At 38.6% G+C, this 15,688-nt stretch overlaps 1 protein-coding gene across 25 annotated transcripts in view; it reads right to left on the reverse strand.

Moving 5' to 3' along the window:
- The window catches only part of LOC101253835 (uncharacterized), a 44,428-nt gene that overhangs the window by 11,236 nt on the left and 17,504 nt on the right, over window positions 1-15,688 (reverse strand). For all 25 annotated transcript variants that reach the window (XM_069290582.1, XM_069290584.1, XM_069290575.1 and 22 more), the window contains 3 exons: window positions 10,838-10,886; window positions 10,647-10,717; window positions 33-152 (listed from right to left, as the gene is read on the reverse strand). In XM_069290582.1, the coding sequence (XP_069146683.1) occupies window positions 33-152; window positions 10,647-10,717; window positions 10,838-10,886 (240 nt within the window). The remainder of the gene's footprint in view (window positions 1-32; window positions 153-10,646; window positions 10,718-10,837; window positions 10,887-15,688) is intronic.

Genomic DNA, 15,688 nt, shown 5'->3' on the forward strand with positions numbered 1-15,688 from the left:
AAGTAATTAATCCATCAAAGGTAAGCACATACCGACAATTCTTTGGAAAAATTTTCCACTATAACAACAGCTTGTGTTCTATGAACCTTTACTTGGAAGCTTGATCGCAGCAAAAATATAGTCACTGGTTCCCAGTTCTCAGAAGAGTCGACCTGTTAAGAAAAACCAAAGAAATAGAAGAGATTTTCCTGAGAAATCTCACATCATATTGACAACCATGATGTCTAAGCAAATAATAACATAGTTGACTCAAAATAAAACACTAAACAACACATACATGAATTCCATCCTAACGAAACATTTTATGAATTCAAGTATATCAAAAAAGTCCAAATCATGTTATGCAATTTTATGATATCTTATTCAACCCCTTTAAAAAATCTCCAATTTTTCTATATCCCTGTAACCAACATAATGGCTAATGGAGAAACAATCCACGCTCGTGGACTCCTCTTCTGCGATCTGAGAGCCCAACTTTGAAAAGCGCCTCCTTCAGTGTGCCGGCATTACAATTATACTCCAATCAGTTAAGGGCCAGAAACCACAATTAAGTAGCCACTTTACAATGCAATAGGATATGATTAACATCTCCGCTTGAACATCTGCCCATGAAGAACCAACTAATATAGGTGATCCTCCGATTCCATAGATTTTCGATGGCCAAAATCACTCCCATAGTTGCCAACCACACAAAGAAATGCACCTTCCTAGACACCCTGGAGACCCAATAGAGCAATGAGAAAAAGAAGATTCCGCCCTCCCTAGTAACTTTGGCAATTGGGTTTGATAGTGAACAATTCATCCCTACTAACGACCAGGCTCTGAAGTTCTCCCATCTCCCAATCCCAAATGGACTTCCCCTTAATGATACCTCCAATTGGACTATCAATTCCTTTTGGATGAGTGATGCGACTTTGTATAAATGGGAAAAGTTTTTTTCAACTTGCTCTTCCCACATCATGTGTCTCCTAAAACAAATCCATCTATCATCCTCAAAGTCAAAACTAAAGTAAATATATCCCCTTAAGTCTTCTCACTGCATCTAATACTCCTCTATAAACAACATCTGTACCTATAATGGTACTGATCCTCCATTCCCTCCAAGATATCATATTCCTCTGCTATCACTTCCTTCCACGGAGCATTCTCCTCCACCCAAAGCCTCCAAAATTCACTTCCCTAATTTTGTTGAAAACTCTGAAATCTTTTTTTTAGACAAGTAGCAATTCTATTCAATAAAACCTTAACCACCCTAGAAAATGGTGCAAAGTTGGAGAATTTACATTCATCGAAAAGGTACTAAACCCCTGCCCAAAACCCTATACAATCATATATTGACAATTTAATATACTAACTCTCCTCTTCCCCCCACATATTATGTTTATACTAAAAAAGAACAAGCTAAGACAATTCATCCTAATTTTCTCGATAAAACTGCTAGTGCCTTCAAAATGTCTACCATTCCTTTCGTTCCACACTGTCCAGCAAATGCAAGCAGGAATGATCTTCCAACAATCCGCCTCCCCACCTCTATTCCCAATACTCCACCAATTGTTCAACAATACCAAAGTAGAACCAGGTATTACCCAAGTTATTCCCAAAATACAAAAGAACATGTGCCGCAGATTTAAAGTTGTTCTGCAATGTAGGAATAACTGTTCATTGTTTTCACCCTCCTGTTCATACAAAAAGCATTTTGAACAAATCTGAAGAGCTCTTCTTTGTAGCTTATCTTGAGTTAGGCAAGCTTTCCTAATCACCAACCAGACAAAGAATGACACCTTCATAGGGATATTTACTTTCAAGACTTGTTTCCAAGGCCAATTCACAAGACCTCTTTGATTCAACTACCAGTATACTTATTCCTAAGAAAGCCCCTTTACTGTTTAGTTTCCACTTGAGCCTGACAGTAGAATCTATGCATCCACCAAAAGTTCCCAATATCTGAAGCATTTTCTCTACTTCCCAGTCATTTAGAGCTCTTCTAAAGATTAGATTCCACCCTTGTTGACTCCGCATTTTGTTGATCATGTCATGTTGTTGGAAACATATAGAATAAAGAAGTGGAAACATAGACTTCAGATTTCTTAACCCAATCTAGTGATCGATCCAAAAATCAGTTGTTTTCCCATCACCCACAATAATCCACATTTTCCCAAAAGTCTTGCCATTGGTTTCTGATAGTTCTCCACACACTGCTACCACATTCCTTTGGTGAAGTAACAACTTTTCAATTTACCAGTTGAAACTTTCTTCTTCCCTCCCTAACATTTCCATGGAAGACTTTCCACCTTTATGTCACGCTATCAGGAACCTACAATAGTGACATGAAATGGTAGGTATGCTAAACAGGGTACTTTTTATTAACACTTTCTTTCCCTCCATTCAACAGATACCTCTTTTACAACCCTACTAGCCTCTTTTGATTTCTGTCAATCACTAGATTCCGCACAACAAGATCTTTGTTTGAAGCATGCAAAGGTAAACCCAAATAGGTTGTAGGTAAAGTTCCTACCTTAAAATTAAACACCAATACAAGCTCTTGAATATTATCAACTATGCCTACCAATATACTTTCACATTTCATGAGGTTAATCTTGATGCTAGAGTTAATCTGGAACCACACAAGAGTCTGCTTCAAGTACGACAGATGAGAAGCTTTCGCATCACAGAATATCAAAGTGTCATCTCAAACAAAAGATAAGTGATCGATACTACACCCTCTTAATGAGGCAGCAGAACCTGTAAAAGACCTTCAACAACCGTGTCCATCATTTTACTCAAGACTTCGATCAGCAAAATAAAAAAGCATGGAAGTGGGCCTCAATGTTCAAACCACCTCGAGCTACTGAAGTATCAGCAAGGACTACCATTTCACCATAGTAGAGAATCTAGCGATGGAAATGCACCAATTGATCCATGTACTCCACTTGTCCAAGCGTATTTATCCTATTCCGGAGCAAAGATTTAAAACCTGAATTGTGAGCCACGGGCCAAGACTCCAACTGGAAAGTCATCTTCATCATAAATAAATCAAGAAACCCTCAATTTACATGGTCGTAAATTTTCTTAAGACCCAACTTACATAAACTTACCTTTCTTCTTTAGAGAATCCACCACTTTGTTTGCCACAAGATCCGCATCCAGAATGTGTCTTCCTTCCACAAACGTGTTTTGGGAAGTGGAGACTGTCTCAACCAACACTTTAGGGATTATATCATATATTCCTTAATGTTTGTCGGACCTTCCTTATTCGGTATATGGCAATAAAGGACCCATTAAGGTTTCTCGATCTCCTTGGTTTCTTGGAATACTACAATAGTTTCCTTCAACTCTCCCTTCATTGTCCTCCAATACTGCTAGAATAAAGCTAGACGAGAGTATTGTCTTTGTCATACCCACTGGACTACTTTATTGATAGAACTTAATTTGGAGTAGAATGTATCATTCGCAATGGCATCTAGAGGAGAATTTTGTTGTGCTCACATAACTAGGAGAATTTTCTATTTGGATGATGATGTCCACGTGTTTTATAAGGTTTTTTTTTTATAAGATAAGTGGTATTAATAACAGCATCAAGAAGATGCAAGATTTACAAGACATGGCATTTGAGCTTACAAAAAAATCCCTGGCTAACTATACAAACTATTTAAGCCAATACTAATGAGTTAGTAAGATCCTGAAGTTGTTCTGCATTAACACAGCGGGATACAAGTTGGACCAACTAAACAAATTTGCAATGCACCTAGTCTTCAAAATGCCTAAGGCAGTTGACTCTCCACCAAACCATCTCTTGTTCCTCTCCAACCAAATACACCAAAAAATACAAGCATGTATCATAATCCAAATCTTCTTGATGGCTTTGTCAACTGTCCATAGACTCCAACTCTCATATGCATCCTTTACTGTTAGGGTTGTGGTCCAATTGATGCTAGAGAGACAAAAAAGCATACTCCATAATTTGGAGGCCACCTCACAATGATGAAGAAGATGTCTCGAGGTTTCAGCCTCTTTTTCGCACATACAGCATTTGTTTGGGAACTGGATTTTTCTTTTCTTTATGTTGTCTTGGGTGAGACATGCCTCAGATAGAGTTGTCCAGGCAAGAGAAACTACCTAAGGTGGTAGCTTGGTCCTCCAAATGAGTTTACATGGTCAGTTATCTATCACGGGGTTTCTGTTAGAATAGGAATAAGTATTTCTTACTTAGAATAGGAATTAGAATAGGAATAAGAATAGGAATTCTAGTTGGATAAGGTCTCCAATGTAGTGTCTATAAATAGGTCTTCATGTAACAATTTAGATGTGCAATTCAATAATATTTTCTCCAATATTTCTCACATGGTATCAGAGCAACTGTGAGAAAAAATAATTAAAAAATAATATTTTCCGGTAACGTAGTTGCTGTCCGGATAATTATTATTTTCCGTCACTATTTTCATAAAATTGACGCCACCACTAGCTGCGGAATTTCCCGACGAGCAAAGCCCAATCATCCCCACCAGAAACCAGTGCTACACGGGCCGCCGATAGGATTTTTGAAGGCGAACTGTCAGACCCATGCGCCGGCTCGTGTGACTTTTTCCGACCAGGCTTTTCAACAATTTTTTATCTATCTGAGTCGCCTCTTCATTCCGAGGCTGACTATGTAACTTTTTTTTCTGATTCCGACCAAATTTGATCGCCAGAATTAGGGTTCCGACTACTTTCAGGCTATTTCCGGCAATTTTTTTTCGAGATTTGAATTTTCCGACATTCAGATCTCAATAATCAAGATTTTTTGGTTGTTCCCAAGAAAAATTTAGCATAATGTCTTTTGTATGTGATGTTTTTGGTTCTAAAAATATAGGGATCGGAAATTCTAGCCCTATAATCACTTCAGAACTTCTATTGGGAAGTTCAAGCTATTTATCTTGGGCTTCATCAGTTGAATTGTGGTGCAAGGGTCAAGGTGTGAACGATCACTTAACGAACAAGACTTATGTGGTAGATGTAAAGGCTAAGACTTGTGAGGAAGATGCAAAAGTCAAAGCACATTGGGAGAAAGTAGATGCTCAATTATGTAGTCTCCTATGGCGTTCGATTGATTCCAAATTGATGCCCTTGTTTCACCCATTCCAAACATCTTATACAGTTTGGGAAAAGGCACGTGCTTTATACACTAATGACATCTCTCAATTCTATGATGTGATATCTCAATTGACCAACTTTCAGAAACAAGAATCCAATATGTCTACTTACTTGGGACAGGGATAGGCAATCAAGGAGGAATTCAACACGTTGATGCCAGTAACTACGGATGTGGAAAAACAACAAGAACATAGACAAAAATTGTTTCTAGTTCTTACTCTTGTTGGACTTCCTCCTGATAATGATTCTGTGCGTGATCAGATTTTAGCTAGCCCTACAGTTTCTACAATCGATGAATTATTCTCTCGCCTCCTTCATCTTGCGACACCTACTAGTCACAGAGTCGTTTCATCACCCACTGTTGACTCCTCTATTCTCGCATCTCAAACCTTTAAAAAGCGTACATATCAGTCTACGGAGAATCGGCGAGGCGGAGGACGTTTTGGAAAACCTCGATCAAAGTGTAGTCATTGTCATACACTCGTGACATACGTCATATTTTGCATAGTCCACCACCTAGTTATGATCCTCTTGTTCTAAAGGAATATAATGAGTTCCTTCGACATCGCGCAAGTAAACAATCATCTCCACCAGTAGCATATGGTGCTCAACCTAATCAACCATCCAATAATGCTCATATTGCTCAAATAGAATATGAGTTCTTTCAGTATCGTGCAAATAAGAAAACGTCTCCACAAATAGTTTCAGTTGCACAACCTGATGTGTTTGTCACGAGTAATTCTTTTGATTGTGTGTCGCAATATAGTACTGTTAGAACATTGGTCGTGAACTCTGGGGCTTCTGATCATATTTCTGATAATAAATCATTTTTATCCGATATTGTTTATTCGCAATCTCTTCCAGCTATTACTTTAGCCAATGGGACCAGACAAAACCAAAAGGGGTTGGAAAAGCCAAACCCCTATCTTCTGACACCCTAGACTCTGTTTTTTATGTTCCTATTTCTCCTTTTAATCTAGCATTTGTTAGTCGTTTGACGAAATCCCTACATTGTAGCATAACTTTTTTCGATGATTTTTTTCTCATACAGGACTGCAATACGGGACAGATGATTGGAACAGAACATGAATCACAAGGCCTTTACTATCTTACCTCTTCAAATTCCCTGACAGCATGCTCCATTACAGATTCCCCAAATCTAATTCACAAACTTATGGACATCCGAGTCTATCCAAACTGCAAAAGATGGTGCCTAGTTTGTTTTGTTTATCTACATTAGATTGTGAGTCGTGTCAACTTGGGAAACACACAAGTGCTAAATTTTCTCATAGTATTGAGGGTCATTAAGAGTATATTTTTCATTTGTTCATTCTGATATTTGGGGTCCTAGTAGAGTCAATTCCACCTTAGGATTTCGTTATTTTGTTTGTTTCATTGATGATTATTCAACATGTACTTTATTTTTTCATTAGTTCATTCTGATATTAGGGGTCCTAGTAGAGGCAGTTCCACCTTAGGATTTCGTTGTTTTGTTTGTTTCATTGATGATTATTCAAGATCTACTTTGGTTTTTTTTAAAGAAAGATCGTTCTGAGTTATTTTCTATTTTCAAAAGTTTCTTTGCTGAAATACAAAATCAGTTTCGTGTTTCTATTCGTACTTCCCATAGTGATAATGCCTTAGAATACTTATCATCCCAATTTCAACAATTTATGTCTCACCACGGAATCAATCACCAAACATCTTGTCCATACACTCCTCAACAAAATGGTGTTGCAGAAAGAATAGGCATCTCATAGAGACTGCTCGCACTTTCCTCATTGAATCCCATGATCCGCTGCACTTTTAGGGCGATGCAGTCCTTTCAGCTTGTTATTTAATTAACAGAATGCCCTCTTCGTCTATTCAGAATGAAGTTCCACATTTCATACTGTTTCCTCAGTCACATCTCTATCCTATTCCCCCTCGTGTCTTTGGGAGCACATGATTTGTTCATAATTTAGCCCCAGGGAAAGATAAATTAGCTCCTCGTGCCTTCAAATGTGTCTTTCTTGGTTACTCTAGAGTTCAAAAAAGGTATCATTGTTATTCACATGATCTTCATCGATACGTTATGTCCGCTGATGTTACAGTTTTTGAGTCTCAGCCTTACGATACATCTTCTGATCATACTGACGTCTCTATGGTCTTTACCCATACCTCAGGTTTTACCTGTGCCAACCTTTGAGGGATCTACAATTACGTCTACATCTCCAGTTGCAGTGCCACCACTACTAACTTATCATCGCCGTCCACGTCCAACCCTAGTCCCAGATGATTCATGTCATGCGCCAGACCCTGCTCTTAATGCGGAGTTGCCTCTACCTAAACCACCGCTTGCACTTCAAAAAGGTATACGATCTACTCGAAATACTAACCCGCATTATACCTTCTTAAGTTATCATCGTCTATCATCACCCCATTATGCCTTTGTGTCGTCTTTGTCCTCTGTTTCCATTCCTAAGACTACAGGTGAAACACTTTCTCATTCTGGATGGAGGCAGGCTATGGTTGATGAGATGTCTGCTTTACATAAGAGTGGTACTTGGGAGCTTGTCTCCCTTCCTGCAGGTAAATCTACTGTTGGTTGTCGTTGGGTTTATGCAGTCAAAATCGGTCTAGATGGTCAGGTTGATCGACTTAAGGCTCGCCTTGTCGCCAAAGGGTATACTCAGATATTTGGGCTAGATTATAGTGACACTTTCTCTCCTGTGTCTAAAATAGCATATCTTCGTCTTTTTCTATCTATGGTTGTCGTTCATCATTGGCCTCTTTATCAGTTGGACATAAAGAATGCTTTTTTGCATGGTGATCTTGATGGAGAAGTCTTTATGGTTTTGTTGCTCAGGGGAAGTCTAGTAGCCTTGTATGTCAATTGTGTGGTCACTCTATGGTCTGAAACAGTCTCCTCGAGCTTGGTTTGGGAAGTTTAGCACAGTAATTCAGGAGTTTGGCATGACTCGTAGTGGAGCTGATCACTCTGTGTTCTATCGACATTCTGCACCAAGTCGATGTACTATTTGGTTGTTTATGTTGATGATATTGTTATCACGGGTAACGATCAAGATGGTATCACCGATTTAAAGCAACATCTTTTTAAGCACTTACAGACTAAAGACCTTGGCAGATTCAAGTATTTTCTAGGTATTGAGGTTGCTCAATCTAGATCAGGCATTGTTATCTCTTAACGCAAGTATGCCTTAGACATTCTTGAGGAGACAAGAATGATGGGATATAGACCTATTGACACTCCGATGGATCCGAATATTAAATTTCTTCCGGGACAGAGGGAGAACTTAGTAATCTTGAAAGGTATAGACGACTTGTTGAAAAATTGAATTATCTCACAGTGACTAGGCCTGACATCTCTTTTCCCAGGAGTGTTGTAAGTCAGTTTATGACTTCCCATTGTGATAGTCATTGGGAAGCAGTTGTTCGTATTCTTCGATATATAAAGTCAGCCCCCGACAAACGACTACTCTTTGAGGATCAAGGTTATGAGCATATCACTGGATATACAAACGCTGATTGGGCAGGATCAACCTCTGAAAGACGTTCGACAGCCGGATATTGTGTTTTAGTTGGAGGTCATTTGGTGTCGTGGAAGAGTATGAAACAAAATGTGGTTGCTCAATCTAATGCAGAATCAGAACATCAAGCAATGGCGACAGCAACTTGTGAGTTAGTTTGGCTCAAACAGTTACTGGGAGAACTAAAATTTGGCAAAATTGATCAGATGGAACTTGTGTGTGATAATCAAGCGGCTCTTCATATTGCATCAAATTCAGTGTTTCATGAAAAGACTAAGCACATTGAGATTGACTGTCACTTTGTCAGAGAAAAGATACTCTCAGGAGATATAGTTACAAAATTTTGAAGTCAAATGATCAGCTTGCAGATATGTTCATCAAGTCTCTCACATGACCTCGTATTAATTAGATTTGTAACAAGCTAGGTGCATATGATTTGTATGCACCAGCTTGAGAAGGAGTGTTAGAATAGGAATAAGTATTTCTTATTTAGAATAGGAATTAGAATAGGAATTCTAGTTGGAAAAGGTTTCCAATGTAGTGTAGAAATAGGGTCTTCATGTAACAATTTAGATGCGCAATTCAATAATATTTTCTCCAATATTTCTCATGGTTTCTAGAGCACAACTATTGATACACTTCCTTGATTGTATAAACTCCTTTCTGGTGTCAGTTGTCTGAAGATTAATGTGTCACTGTTGTGGTCTAGCAAGAAGGTCTACCAGATCATTCACTTTCCAATCATGCATATTCCTTCTAAATCTCAGATCCCAATTGATCCCTTCTCTATTAGCAGCAATAACATGATTGGGATCTTGAGCAATTCTAAACAGATATGGGAAATCCGCCTGAAGAGTGTTATTTCCAAAACATTTGTCTGTCCAAAATTTTAGGAGTAAACCATTGCCCAATTCAAAGTAAGCGTTCCAATCAAATGTACCCACAACATCCTAATACTCTTCCACAGTCCCAATCCTTAAGTAAGTTTAGTAACATTTGTGCACCATTGATTTCAGCCTTCCATGCTTAGCTATGATAACCTAGAACTTATGATGTGTCATTCATTATGCATGCTCTGGGTGTTATGGAAAGTGAAGAATAACACATTGATGGTGAAGAAAATCCAGTGCACCAGCTATAGTACTTTCTCCCAATCAGTTTTTGTTCTCATGGTAAGCAAGTGGATGTAAGTGATATGGACCAGATACAAGACCTTATCAATTCCCCATATATCCACAAAGAGGACTTCTGTAACTTTTACGCATTCTCATGGGGGGCAGATCAAAATTTTTGAGTTTACGAGTTCTGGGTTCTTGATAAAATGTATACATATTAAATGCATTTCTTAAAACAAACACGGGGTATTGGCCAAACCTATTCGGTTCTGCCAAACCCATAGTTAGAACTCTAGATCCGCCCCTAATTCTCATGACAATTTTCTTGGTGTTGGCAATTAATGAAGTACAGTATTCTACTAATTTGGTGTGTTGTTAATATTTTGATCAAAAAGAATATTAACTTAGTATGTTCTCTACTAAGCTAGGGTAAGGTTTGCGTAGACTTCTTTGCTTTGCACCGAATTGAACCACATGCTACCCTCCCCACTATACTGGATTCTATTGTTGTTTGTCTGTCAAAACCCTCTTCTTTTTTTATAACTGTGGTGTATGGGTTAGCTTGCACACACCTCGACTAATTCCCAAGATACTTGCTTCCTCCCACAAACAATAGATACCAAGTAACTCTGTCCACCAAGATTAGGAAGAACGGAAAGAAATCAAGGTTTTTGTCTCCACTAGGATTAGAACAAGAGAGTACATGATTCTCGACTTGCTTCATTGACCACTTGGGTGTCTATCAAACACCCTTTTTAAGGAACCCACATAGTTATTTCCCGAGCATGATTGTGTAGCAATTTAACAAATAGAAAAAAACATGCAAGTTCATGTCTGTTAGCAAATAGTAATTTACATAAAATCAACCTACAAGCATTAGAACATTAAATGTGGCCTGGCCTTCAGAAATATGGGTATCTATCTCTGACTGCATGTCTGGGTCTGCAAATACCAAAACATTCATCAAAACGAGTTGAAAGAGCACACAAGAAGCAAGAAGAGAAACATGTTATTATTCAAAGTGGACAACAGAATCACATGCTGACAGTGAAAGATAATTACCACATGTTATATTGTTTTGATCATTGGCAAAAAGCCTGACAAGCTCCCCCTGACAATAACAAAAATTAATACAAGATCTACAAGATAATATGCATTAAAAATTATTATACGAACACTTAAAACTAAGAACATATAGAAAACAACTAAGATCAATTAGAAGATCATCATTCTGTAATGACCGTCCCGTCATTACGAAAGTACAAAAAGAAATTGGGTGAAAAAAAAGGTAGTCGGTCCGGACCGATATAGCGAGATTGGGGTCTGATTGGGGCCACTATAACGGGGTAAATTGTTGTAAATCTAGGGAAAACCCCCCAAATCGCCAATTATCCCCCAAAAACCGTTTTGGAGAAGAAAAAGGCGACCTAGGGAAAATTTCAACAGTTTTTCATCAAAATATTCATAAAGGTCAGCAATCAAATCCTCTACTTTTGTAGTTTGATTACTAGATCTTAGAAAATATAATTATGGCCTTATGAATGATTTGAATTCATTCTAAGGTGGGGAAAATCAGGGTTTGTGAGGATTCTAGGGTGAAAATCAAGAGTGGTTACAAAGGGGTTTTGAGGAGGAGGAAGTCTGGGAGAGCATCACGTCTTTTGCAGTTGACAAGGCTCCAGGCCCATCAAAATTTTCAGGCCACAATGGGCAGATTCAGGCAAGATTCTGGCAAAATCATAATTTTCAGGCCACTGTGGGCAGATTCCGACAGCTTCCAATATTTTCAGACTACTGTAGCACTTCCGGCAGTTTCCGGCATACATACCACAGTCTATGTACAATAGACGAGGGAGAGAACGTTTTGGAAAACCTCAATCCAGGTGTAGTCATTGTCATAAACACACACTCGTGACATATTATATTTTGCATGGTCCACCACCCTGTTATGATCCTGTTGTTTTGAAGGAATATAGAGAGTTCCTTCGGTATCGTGCAAATAAACAAACGTCTCCACAAGCAGCTTCGGTTGCACAACCTTATGTTTCTGTTGCAGGTAATTCTTTTACTTGCACTCTTGGATCATGGGTAATAGACTCAGGAGCTTCTGATCATATCTTTGGTAATAAATCACTTGTCTGATATAGTTTATTCACAATCTCTTCCAGCTATTACTTTAGTCAATGGGATCCAAACAAAACCAAAAGGGGTTGGAAAAGCCAAACCCGTATCTTCTGTCACCCTAAGACTCTGTTCTTTATGTCCCTGGTTCTCCTTTTAATCTAGCATCGGTTAGTCGTTTGACGAAATCACTACATTGTAGCATAACTTTTTTTGATGATTTTTTTCTCATTCAGGATAGCAATACAGGACAGACGATTGGAACAGGGCATGAATCACAAGGCCTTTACTATATTACCTCTTTCTAATCCCTAAAGCATGCTCCGGTACAGATTCCCCAGATCTAATTCACAAACGTTTGGGACATCCAATTCTATCCAAACTGCAAAAGACGGTGTCTAGTTTGTCTAGTTTATCCACATTAGATTGTGAGTCGTGTCAACTTGGGAAACACACTCGTGCTACATTTTCACATAGTACTGAGAGTCGTTTAGAGTTTATTTTTTCATTAGTTCATTCTGATATTTGGGGTCCTAGTATAGTAAGTTCCACCTTAGGATTTCGTTATTTTGTTAGTTTTATTGATGATTATTCGAGATGCACTTAGGTTTTCTAAATGAAAGATCGTTCTGAGTTATGTTCTATATCCAAAGGTTTCTTTGCTGAAATACAAAATCAGTTTGGTGTTTCTATGCGTACTTCCCGTAGTGATAATGCCTTAGAATACTTATCATCCCATTTTCAGGATTTATTTCTCACCACGGAATTATTCACCAAACATCTTGTCCATACACTCAACAAAATGGTGCCGCAGAAATAACGAAGAGGCATCTCATAGAGATTGCTCGCACACTCCTTATTGAATCCCATGTTTTGCTGCATTTTTGGGGCGATGCAGCCCTTTCATCTTGTTTTTAATTAACAAAATGCCCTTTTCTTCTATTCAAAACCAGGTTCCATATTCCATCCTATCCCCCCTCGTGTCGTTGGGAGCAAATGCTTTGTTCATAATTTAGCCCCAGGGAAAGATAAATTAGCTCCTCGTTCCCTCAAATGTGTCTTTCTTGGTTACTCTGGGTTCAAAAAGGGTATCGTTGTTATTCACAATGTTACATTTTTTGAGTCACATCCTTATTATACATCTTCTGATCATCCTGATGTATCTATGGTCTTACCCATACCTCAAGTTTTACATGTGCCAACCTTTGAAGAATCTACTGTTACTTCTACATCTCCGGTTGTAGTGCCACCACTACTAACTTATCATCGTCGTCCACGTCCAGCCCTAGTCCCAGATAATTCATGTCATGCGCCAGACCCAGCTCCTACTGCGGACTTGCCTCCTCCTAGCCAACCACTTGCACTTCAAAAAGGTATACGATCCACTCGAAATAGTAACCCACATTATACCTTCTTAAGTTATCATCATCTATCATCACCTCATTATGCCTTTGTGTCGTCTTTGTCATTTATTTCCATCCCTAAAACTACAGGTGAGGCATTTTCTCATTCTGGATGGAGACAGGCTATGGTTGATGAGATGTCTGCTTTGCATAAAAGTGGTACTTGGGAGCTTGTCTCCCTTCCTGCAGGTAAATCTACGGTTGGTAGTCGTTGGGTTTACGCGGTCAAAATTGGCCCAGACGGTCAGGTTGATCGACTTAAGGCTCGCCTTGTTGCCAAAGTGTATACTCAGATATTTGGGCTAGATTATACTGACACTTCCGCTCCCGTGGCTAAAACAGCATATGTCCACCTTTTTCTATCTATGGTTGTCGTTCGTCATGGCCACTTCATCAGTTGGACATTAAGAATGTTTTTTTGCATGGTGATCTTGAGGAAGAAGTCTATATGGAGCAACCACTTGGTTTTGTTGCTTAGGGGGAGTCTAGTAGCCTTGTATGTCGATTGTGTAGGTCACTCTATAGTCTGAAATCTCCTCGAGCTTGGTTTGGGAAGTTCAGCACAGTACTTCAGCAGTTTGGCATGACTCGTAGTGGAGCTGATCACTCGGTCTTTTATCGGCATTATGCACAAAGTCGATGTATCTATTTGGTTGTTTACGTTGATGATATGTTATCACCGGTAATGATCAAGATGGTATCACTGATTTGAAGCAACATCTCTTTAAGCATTTCCAGACTAAAGACCTTGGCAAATTGAAGTATCTTCTAGGTATTGAGGTTGCTCAATCTAGTTTAGGTATAGTTATTTCATAACGCAAGTATGCCTTGGACATTCTTGAGGAGACAAGAATGATGGGATGTAGACTTATTGACACTCCTATGGATCCCAATGCTAAACTCCTTCCAGGACGAGGGGAGCCATTTAGTAATAATGAAAGGTATAGACGGCTAGCTGGAAAGTTGAATTATCTCACAGTGACTAGACCTAACATCTCTTTTCCTGTGAGTGTTGTAAGTCAGCTTATGACTTCCCCTAGTCAAAGTCATTGGGAAGCAGTGGTTCATATTCTGCGATATATAAAGTCAGCTCTTGGGAAAGGACTACTCTTTGAGGATCAAGGCCATGAGCATATCATTGGATATACAGACGCTGATTGGGCAGGATCACCCTCTGCTAGACTTTCAACATCCGGATATTGTGTTTTAGTGGGAGGCAATTTGGTGTCGTGGAAGAGTAAGAAACAGAATGTGGTTGCTCAATCTAGTGCGGAATCAGAATATCGAGCAATGGCGACAGCAACTTGTGAGCTAGTTTGGATCAAACAGTTACTGGGAGAACTAAAATTTGGCAAAATTGATCAGATGGAACTCGTATGTGATAATCAAGTGGCTCTTCATATCGCATCAAATCCAGTGTTTCATGCAAGGACTAAGCAAGATTGACTGTCACTTTGTTAAAGAAAAAATACTCTCAGGAGATATTGTTGCAAACTCCGTAAAGTCAAATGATCAGCTTGCAGATACCTTCACCAAGTCCCTCATAGGTCCTCGTATTAATTACATTTGTAACAAGCTAGGTACATATGATTTGTATGCACCAGCTTGAGAGGGAGTCTTAGAATAGAATAAGTATTTTTCTACTTGAAATAGGAATAGGAATAGGAATACGAATAAGAATAAGATTCCTAGTCGGAAAAGGACTCTAATGTAGTGTCTATAAATAGGATCTCAATGTAAATTTAGATACAGAATTCAATAATATGTTTTTCCCATATATTTCTCACAGAACTCATAGATGAGCATACGGACGGTCCAAAAAGGCAATTAAGGACGCCAGTCTAGATACCCTAGAAGGCAATCGACGGCTAGCTTAAAGACAATCTACTAGCCGCAAGTCAATCAACAGTCGTGGATTGGGTCACAGCTCATGTCAGCAGAACAGATCGTTATTTTTAGGATTCCAACTTTGTGGGTAACTATAAATACACATTTTAGGCTTCTTTTTAAAATAGTTGACAATTTAGTTTCGTTTAGCTTTAGTTTTTGTCGCACGTTTTTGGACAAGTTCCAAGGTTTTTCTCTTTATAGTTTCTTGAACGAAGAACATCATTATTTTAAATTTTTTGACAAAGGTAACAAAGAATATCGTTATTCTTTCAAGCTATTAATATTCGAAGTAAGTTTATAAATTCTTTTTTACTTATACTCTTGTTGTTTTACTTTCAGTATGAGTAGCCAAACTATCTATTGAGGTTGTGTGTTCTATGATATTACGGTTTTAAGATTTCCAACTTTTTCTCGTTCTTAATTAATTGGTTGGTGGTTGCAAACATTAACATACACCATAATATCTTAGTTTTGCTTAGGAAAGTCGATAAGGATTTGT

Source organism: Solanum lycopersicum, chromosome 10 (genome assembly GCF_036512215.1).
Source record: "Solanum lycopersicum chromosome 10, SLM_r2.1".
NCBI classification, from domain to species: domain Eukaryota; kingdom Viridiplantae; phylum Streptophyta; class Magnoliopsida; order Solanales; family Solanaceae; genus Solanum; species Solanum lycopersicum.